The following is a 9,474-nucleotide window of genomic DNA, read 5'->3' on the forward strand; positions in this document are numbered from 1 at the left end:
TCAGGAGACACCATTTATGTTTGCAACATAACTCGTTTCCATACACTCCACTCAAACATTGAATTACTTTTGCCCAATATTTCTGAATTTTGGGGCCGGCCCATAGTATGTAGAAGTATGTGCCCACCAAATTACAGCCCCTCCGGCAGGAAGCGTCCGTAATTTTCCCCATCTTTACTAGAGTGGTGCTTTCAATATAGGCCCTGTGAAGTATTTTGAGTATGACTAGGCGAAACCAGGTCCGGTTCGCCACTTCACATGGAGATGCTATTGCCTCCTGTCACTCCTCGTCCTGCCAGTCCGGAATATCTGTTTCCCATTTTACTTTTAACTGGGTTAGACTGTCCAGCAGATGGCTAATTCGTTTTTTATATGTTAGCGAATCGCCTTTTTAGTTAGATGTTCCTCCAGTAATCTATTTTCGAGCGGGATGATTCTGGAAGCGGGTCCCCCCAGGTAGGGCTGCTTGCAGAGCATGGCGGAGAGGCCGATATTAAAATGCCTCAGAGGGAGCCAAATCATTGTCTTTCTGTAATTCAGTAAATGGCTGTATCTTCGTCCCCTCCACACATCCTGGACTGTTGACACACCCACCAGATCCCACTTATCAAAGTCCTGCCTCTCCTTAAGTCTCTCTAGGAGGTGCAAGTCCCACAGTGGTGTTGGTTATGTAACCTTATTTTTTCACCCCAACTCTCCCAGGGTCCCATGCCAGATCTGTACCATAAGCCCCGTGGGCGCTCTGAGGTGGAGCTTGTTAGGTGGGGTGTACAGTGCCCTGAGATACCCTGCTGGACCCAGGTTTGACTACTTGCATCTTTAAGTGTTGTTATAAGGTTCCCACTTAAAAAGAAAAGGGCTGCATTTTTGGACATCATGACTTCTTAATGTAGGGACTGAGCACCTCTGCACCACCAGAAACTGTTGGCTCAGCACTAGACGAGCTCACAGTGCCTCTTCCAAAACCCTAACCCTTCCAGAGTAACAGGAGATTTTGGCATCCTCGAACATCACCCTATGACCCCCCGGGGAATCGTCGAAACAGATCTTACCCCTTTCGATTGGATGGGATCTGCAGCACCATGAGACCCTCACGGGTGAGTAGCACGCTATATAAACCCCTGGTTGTTTGATTGATAGTCAGGCATGCCCTTAGAAGACATAAGAAGGAAACTAAGGAAGTTTTCAACACATTTAGTGAAACAATCACATTCTTGCAGAGAGAGAATGAGCTGCAACTATTAGGCAGATGAAACACAGCAATGCAACCAGCATTATGAACATGGTGTAAAGAATAAACAATCCAACTCTGGCAGTCTATATCTTTTCCTACTAGGCGCTATTTCTACTCTGAGAGTGTAGTGGGTGTACCCTCTGCCTGATCTCTTAGGATAGCGTGAGACCCCAGACCCGAAATACTTCCTCAGGAGTGGCTTGGCAACCCCTCTCTGCGGGATCAAGATTGAAGATCAGTTTTATCAGGCCTGCATATCAAGAACAGAGGTCGTTCCATGTCTGTTGTGGCTGGAGTGTCCACTTTGACCCGTATAGAAACAGAGCACTGTTAATATAATAAAATCACTGTATCAGAAATACAGCTCTTATGCAATGATGTTGGAAGCGGTCTCCGAGCGGACAATGTAAGCACTAGGGTATCCTGCCCTTTGCATAGTCTTGAACGAGGAGTACCGTTTATGTAGCAGGAAAGGCTTCCTAAAAACAAGGAGCATATACTGCGGTTTCGCAAAAGAAGCAGAAGAATATCATGCAAGTAAATATACAAAAACAATCTAGCTAAACAAAGTCTGCAAAAATATATAAAATATTAAGCTCAACTGGGGGACCAATGTGTGTCCAAGAGGGCATCACCACAGTATGCTGTCTTTAGCGAAAGAGAACCCTTTTTGTGTTCCTATCTATGTGGCTTCAGGAGATGATAAATAGCGGCTAAACTAGGGTGTAGGAAGCCGGCTTTTTGTATAGTGCACCAAAATGAAGTGCACTATGTAGAAAGTCCAGACGACCCTTATTGGCTTACAGGGCTTAAGTTAATAATCTCAAATGTTCTCTTTGTGGTAAACTTGAATGAGCAGTTTAGGCTTAACACCTAACTGAAATATCTCTAGTTTCAACAAGATTAAAATGGGTGCATTTTTCATGCTTACCTCGGCCTAGGGTATGCAGTTCTCTCCGTGAGAAGACCTGACGTTGCCCTAGATGGGCTGTTATACGGCTAGGGGGAAGGCCCGTGGGAGCTGTCTGGGCACAGACGGGCTTGCCTTTGCCTTTGCCAAGTGCCTAAATAGCTCTTCATTCGGGATTGACGTGGCTTTGGTCCATCGCGGCCCATCGCTTTTCAGCCCGATTGAAGCAAAACATGTGGGTACAACAAAAGTCTAACTGGGGTCAAGCAATCCCCTCTCCAACTGCAGGCCTTCCTGCATTTGGAGAATACTGGTAAAGTAAGCACAAATACCAATTAATAAAGATAAAATAAAATCATAAACGTATAAAAACAGGATCTGAGTCCTGAGCAAAAAGGCGGCCACATGAAAGGAGCCTCCTAAAAAGCACCAAAGTGCAGCAAGGAAGATAAAAGTGTGGGGTTCAATCACCCATTATCCCAGGCTGCGCGTACGTGCTGTGCAAGTGCCTAAATAGCCCGTCATGAGGGATGGGTGTGTCTTGTGGGCGTGACTTCGGTCCTTTGCTTTGCAGCACGATAGAAGCAAAACGGGTGGGTAAAAACAAAGTCTAATGGGGTTCCAACAAGCCTGCCCCCCAACTGCAGGCTCACCTGCGTTTGGAAGAGAATACTGGTAAGGTAAGTACAAATACAAATTTCTACTCCTAGGCGGCATTAACTCCATATCTCCTGTGCCGTCAGCATCTAACTCTGCCATCACCAAATGAGACATACTGCTGGAATCGGAAAAAGAAAAAAAGGCTTCAGCTGACTCTTGGAGATCTGTATCTACATTTTGAGTGGCCGTGGAAGCTGAATCATTTGGCCTAGCCCTGCTGTAGCACTGGCCCCCCAAGGTTGCATGGTTTTAGTCCAATCACATTAGGTTAATTGTTCTGCCCAGTCAACCCATCCTGGTTTGCGTGAATGTTAAGTTCAGTTTTATCTGAAAAGGAGCCACAAATCGCAGGAGAACAAACAGGAAAGTCAAAGGAAGTGGAGAGAGAGGCACCTGCTGAGTCCAATGGAGAAGCTATGTTGGTGGTCTACCCCTGAGGGTCATTACTGATTACATCATTAGGCTTTTTGGGTGGTCTGTCAATGTCAAGAGGCCTCCTGGGACTGCCAGTTCCAACAATTGTACAGGATGTATATACTGGTCTATGGCCTTCTGGGAGGTGGGTGGTAGAGAACCAACAGCATACTCTCCACTCTCTCACCCCCTCCCTCATCATTGTCTTGGAAGAGGAGGAAATCATTTTCTCCAGTGCCAGGCACTTTCAAGATGCACAGTGTAGACTAGAGTATAGACCAATATGCCTAAAAACTCAAGAAAGCAGACAAACCAACTCAGCCAAATCAGTCACCACAGCTGCAATTTGTCATGGTTGAATATGGTAATATTCACACAGCCAAACTGGAAGGAGTAGGATCCACAGCTGACCACACTTTGTGAAATAGCTGAGCACCCCCTTGGGGACCCCTTTGCAAGCAGACCAAAGCGGGATTAAACTTCACACAATAAGTGCCATGAAAGACACCTAAATTGTCAAAGAACCTGTGAGGACACTGACCCTGCTGTGCGCTTCTACATCAGACCTCTCCCCTCAGCTGTGCTGCATTTCTCTTTCCATTTGGGTGAAAAGGATTAGAGATGCTTTGGTTTCGGCTGTCTTCCTTCGACATATAGCTTGCTGTTCACTTCATGTTGGCCCTGTGTGGCTGGAAAATACATTAATCCTTCCTCACGCCTGTGGTCCCCTGCCATCACTGTCTCCGGCACCTTAAAAAATTGAGGGACATCTCAGGGGAAGCTTGAGGAGGTTTCAGTGCCTTCTCACATTCCCGACTCTTGCTGCCATCTTGCCATATCGCTTGCTTACAAATTAAGTGTACTGTATTTGTTAAGCAAGTCAACTATCTCACCCATCATCATCATCAGCCCACTGCCCGTGGCATTTCATCATCTGTGACTTAACTGCAGCATGCTTCAATTCGGCACTGTAGTGCTGGTGTTTCAATGTGCGTCTGCTTCAGTTAATGCGTGATTGCTAAGGCTGCAATGCATTACAAACTGAAAACAAGGTGTGCTTCCCAGTGCCCACTCGTTACTTCTGTCCCTGCCTACTAAAAATTTGAAAATTCCATTCTTTGTATAGGCCACATTTTTCTGCCGAAGTGATTTATATTTCATGGCTTCAGCAACCGTTTAAATTCTTCCCTTTCGTCATTCGTCAGCCACAGTGACTGACCAAGCTGCGGCATAGCACATGAAGATCAATGATACCCCACTATTCTGTAGCTAAACCTCTACCTAGCTTAATCCCTCTAACTTACCTTGCAGTACAGTAACCTTCCCTACTTCCAAGTGAAGGTATATGTTGAAAATAATTTGTGGTGGAGGCCAAGGTCAAGGAGAAGGTGGGACCTGGGGCCAGATGTAGGTCAATCATATTTACCGACTCTGAAATACCGAATTTTACCGATTCGGTATTTCATAGTCGGTAAATATGAAGGGGGGAGATGTAGGTATTTCCAGATGTGGAAATACCGAATCGTTAGAATTCGGTATTTACCGATTCGGTAATTACAGGTATTCCCTATTGATTCCTATGGGCTGTGAAGCCCATAGGAATGAATGGGAAATACCGATTCGGTAATTACCGAAGCGGTAAATACTGACTTTTGCAAGGGTGCAGGGGGTGTCACTTTGACACCCTCTGGCACCCCAAAAATAGGCATGTGCGCCATGTGGCACACAGACATGCCCTAAGGGCATGTCTGTCTGTCACATGGCTAGGTGTGCATGCACACAAGTGCATGCACACCTGAATTCGGTATTTTAACACCCAATTGGATTGGGTGTTAAAATACCGAATTTGTAGGGCCAATGGGACTCAGAAGAGTCCCACCTACATCTGAGATTTACCGAATCGGTAAAAATACAGATTCGGTATTTTACAGAATCGGTAAATTTACTGAATCGGTAAATTTACCGATTCTGTAAAATAATGCCCCTACATACCATTTCTGAAATACCGGTCGGTAACGGCCGAAAATACCGATTTTCGTCCGTTACCGACCAACCTACATCTGGCCCTAAGTGCCTAATTTAGAGTTTGGCGGCTGGGATACTCTTTCACAAACGTGCCAAATAAAATATATCTCGTTCCCTTCCCTGTAGAGTAGTGCATCATTTTGTCCAAGGATAACCGCTATACTTGACATGTGTGACGTAGTATTTATCCACCTGCCTCTTGTAGTCATGGTAGAATTAAAAAGGCAGTTGGAGAAGAGCAGGGCCATTGGAATCAAAAGTTAATAAATTATCCATTAGAGCTGCCCCATAAACATGCTGCATACTGCCGGGCGTTAGGGACCTGGCGCTAGCATGCCTCTATTACAGTTGTACATCAAGAATACTAATAATTGTGCTGCCTTACTCATTAATGAGTGACAATTATTGCACACAAAGTGTCTGTTTAGTTTCACTATGTAATCCTTTAAATAAAAAAAATAAAAACATTTTATTCTGGTGGTAATCTGGCTTAATCCCTTTCAGTCAGTGCTATTGTGTAATGCTAGTGTGCGGAAAACATGGCCCTGTGACTAATCACATCAAACATTACAATGGCCCTAGAGAACCAGCAATGCTCTGCTACTGTGCCACTATATAAACAACTGTTTGTACAGATCGAGACACTTTGTGTTTTTTAATTCCTTTTTCCTTCTTGATATAGCTACTCCTACTGCTGGAGGACCGGCATCCCGACAGAAAATAGCCGCCCGGTTACGGTGCCAGAGGATAGAGGCCATTGCAGCAGAATATCGCAAGCTGATGGCTTTAGAAGAGGAGGAGGAGGAACAGAAAGCAGCAGATGCCTCCAGCCAGCCTAGCTCACAACCTCCATCCCAGTCATACCAACGCCAGCACCGCCGCCTCCGCCGCCACCAGCCAGGATTCACCACTGCTAGTATCCAACAGTTCCCAACCCCTGGTGCATCATCAACAACAGATCGCCTCCTCCGTCGTGTCCTACATGAGCTGGCTCTGATTCTTCTTGGCCAGCAGAACCTGGCTCAAGAGGTGGCCTACCTTCATGCCCGCCTGGATGCCCTCTAGGAAGCCCATTTTCAAAAGACCTGTTTTGGGAAGTAGGACTTTTGTTGTGGGTGGAGAGGTTGGGAATCAGGAAGGGAAGTTGGGGAAAGGATAGGACTTTGGACATTGATGAGACATTGGGAATATTCGTTTACGAAGAGGGGTGAGCCTGTTGTGGGTGGGTTTTCTTTGTATACATAAATGAATTTGTTGTTTGTTTCTTGCATATCATTCCTGATCTGTCTTGTCTTTGTAATTAGCGCAGTTTCAGTTTTTTTAATGATAAAAAGCTGCCCTCTGAACAGTCACATACTGTGTACATCCACTTTTCCCCAATCAATTAATCAGGATTTACATAGCACAGCTGTTCATCCGCAAGGGTTTCCAGGCACTGAGAGCCATCTGCTTGGGCGAATCCGTTGAACAACCAGATCTGAAGTCTCTTTATGAATTCTTGAAAGGAGGGTGAGGTCCAGAGGGGAAGACTGCTCTAGGACTTTGCGGCAAGGTAGGAGAAGGAGCATCTTCCACTGTTGCTTTGACGGATGCTGGAGATTTAAGAGAGGAGGGGGAGGTGGAGCCCAGGTGTCTCTAGTCTTGGTGGAAGTTCAGGCGGTGGTTGATGTATGCCGGTCCTTAATTGTGCAGGGCTTTGTAGGCTTGGGTCTGCATCCTGAATGGACATTTCTTGTGGATGGGGAGTCAGTGGAGTCTCTTGAGGTGAGGGGTGATGTGGGTCTGTTTGGGGAGTTCAAGGGTGAGTCAGGCCTCCATGTTATGCATCATGTGCAGTCTCTGGGATGTGTGTGGTAATTCCTGTGTAGATTGTGCTGCTGTAGTCCAAGCAGCTATTGACGAGGACTTGAGTGATGGTACATCTAGTGCTGACTAGGAGCCATTTGAAGATCGTTTGGAGCATTCGAAGGGTGAGGAAGCTGATGAAGGAGACTGCAAATTTTCAAGCGGAAAGCCTGTTCTGGCTGAAGTACGGCCCAAACAGCATTAGAAGTGTGGAACCGTCCTCCACATCTTAGAGTACACCCGTCAAGTTTTCGGGCATTACGACACAGTAGAGTGAATTCGAAAATGCTTGAAAATTTGCATTATTTCAGCATTATAGCGACGTTCTTTATTGGAGTACATCTATCAATAAAGTTTGCTTTTGCCTGGATTGGTTCAAACAGTGAGTTGTCCGTCTACCCCTGCAATTTGTACGAAAATAGAACTTGTATCTCCAGAGGAGCATTTCTCCTTTCTGGATGCCCTGAAAACCCCGCCATGGGTGAAATGCGTTGGCTGTATTTGCTTTTCCCTTAAACATTTGAAATAAAGTGCTTGTGTTTGGTATTTGTGCTGTATATACTCTGATTGCTTGTTTATGTTGCCTCTTAGAGCTTTCTGTTTGATGCCTAATATTTGTGGTTTATTGGTGGCAAACCATACTCTGGGGTGGGCAATTGTTATCTAGTTTTGGTGTCATTTTGAAGACTTAGACTACACAAGTCTGTGCTATAGTATGTTCCCCTGGCCAACATCGTTAGTTTGATTTCGAGTATTTAATTCATTAAAAACAATTGACACTTAGCTTACAAAATCCTTGAGTCAGGAGTGGACTCAAGAAATTTATAATTTACGCAACACAGGGCCTGATTTAGAAATGTAAAGACTGTTACACTTTTGGTGTTTGTTTACTGACTCTTGCAGTGTAAGTTTACGTCTAGTAACTTTTCCATCAGTAACTTTAGGAGTAGTAACTTTGAGAGTAGTAAGTAATCCCTATCATTTTCTTTAAAAGAAGTTACTACTATTAATTGGTTACTACTCGTACGGTTACTGCTTGTACTGGTGAACCTCTGGTAGTTCAATCAAACTGCAAAAGTGAACTTACAGAAAAAGGTCAACTTTACACTAGCACTACTACCTATCATGGAACACTAGGACATACATTGTTCTAACTCTGCACAGTGTTGATTAATTGAATTATATATATCCCTTTCATGCCTGGGTGGGTAAATAGGACTGGCTTGGGCTATTACTCATGTAAGAAGATTCCACAGTGAGTTGCTGTTGCTTTCACCACATCCACTACACCACATGTGTGGTCTATTTGTGGTGTAAATTAAGTCACGCCTCAATAAATCACACAGTCTGGGGGAAGAGGGCTAGGGGTTTGATGAATGGATGGGAACTAGGAGTTGGGGAAAGGTGTGACAAAGACAAACACTACACAACAACAATGTTCTTCAGGGTGATGAGCAGCACATAATCATCATCAAATCTGTTGTGGAACAAAATAAAGCATTAACATTAAATTCAGTTCATAGCATTGCAAAAAGTCACAGAGAACCAAGTTATATCTAAATGCTGTCATCTAGGTTTGAAAAATTCAAATTATGGAGAAGTGAACCAACACAGATTTAAAAACTATGATTGTTAAAAGAAACATGATACTGTATTTAAATGTCAAAAGGTGTGCCGTGGATCTGCATTCTTCTCGGAATATCCATCTTGGATGCCTGGCTGAACCGGACCGTTAATGTAAGCAGGAGTGTTATGGAGGTTTCGCCTTTTGTGCAGAAGAAGGGAAGGACTGTGGATTGCAAAAAAGTAACGATATTGTATAGTCAAGGAGAAGGACTGAAGGTAAGCTTCATGATGGACCAAGAGGCAGAGCAAGAGTGTCGGCTGCTGCAATCATGATGATTCATATGCGATTAACTGAGAAGTGAGAGCAAATTTACAATCAATCCCAGGCAAGTAGCAGCATCTTACTGATCAATTTCTCAATTTTCATAACATTTAGCTGAGAACGTCCATCGTCTGACATGATGACATGCCTGTCTCTAGTCACAGCCCCCCCCCCAACCACAACTACTTTATTAGAGGAGTTTGACAATTGAGCTAGCACACTACTCAGCATTTTCCAAATCAAGGCACCTCTTTCCAGTGAAGTCCACAGGGTGGATTAGGGCTCTATGAATCATGTTGGTTTCTCTTTGAACTTTAAGTAGATATCTTCCTTCATCTGGCTATTGTGTAGCCCCACCTTGAGTCTGTGACTTCGAGTCCTGACTCCTTCTTCATCCAAATGAGATTGAGAGAGATAGACCTGTAGTGCACTGCTGTAGATGAACAAGAAGAGCAAATTAAATTTGAGCATATTTTGTGTAGCTTGTATTTGTTAACT

At 44.4% G+C, this 9,474-nt stretch overlaps 1 protein-coding gene across 1 annotated transcript in view; it reads left to right on the forward strand.

The window, feature by feature from the left end:
• The window catches only part of LOC147689550 (uncharacterized), a 30,872-nt gene extending 23,227 nt beyond the window's left edge, over positions 1–7,645 (forward strand). Inside the window, exon 3 of the mRNA XM_086936948.1 lies at positions 5,926–7,645. Within this exon, the coding sequence (XP_086793074.1) occupies positions 5,926–6,308 (383 nt within the window). The 3' untranslated portion in view covers positions 6,309–7,645. The remainder of the gene's footprint in view (positions 1–5,925) is intronic.
• The last annotated feature ends 1,829 nt before the right edge of the window (positions 7,646–9,474 follow it).

This window comes from Lissotriton vulgaris, chromosome 9 (assembly GCF_964263255.1).
Source record: "Lissotriton vulgaris chromosome 9, aLisVul1.2, whole genome shotgun sequence".
Taxonomy (NCBI): domain Eukaryota; kingdom Metazoa; phylum Chordata; class Amphibia; order Caudata; family Salamandridae; genus Lissotriton; species Lissotriton vulgaris.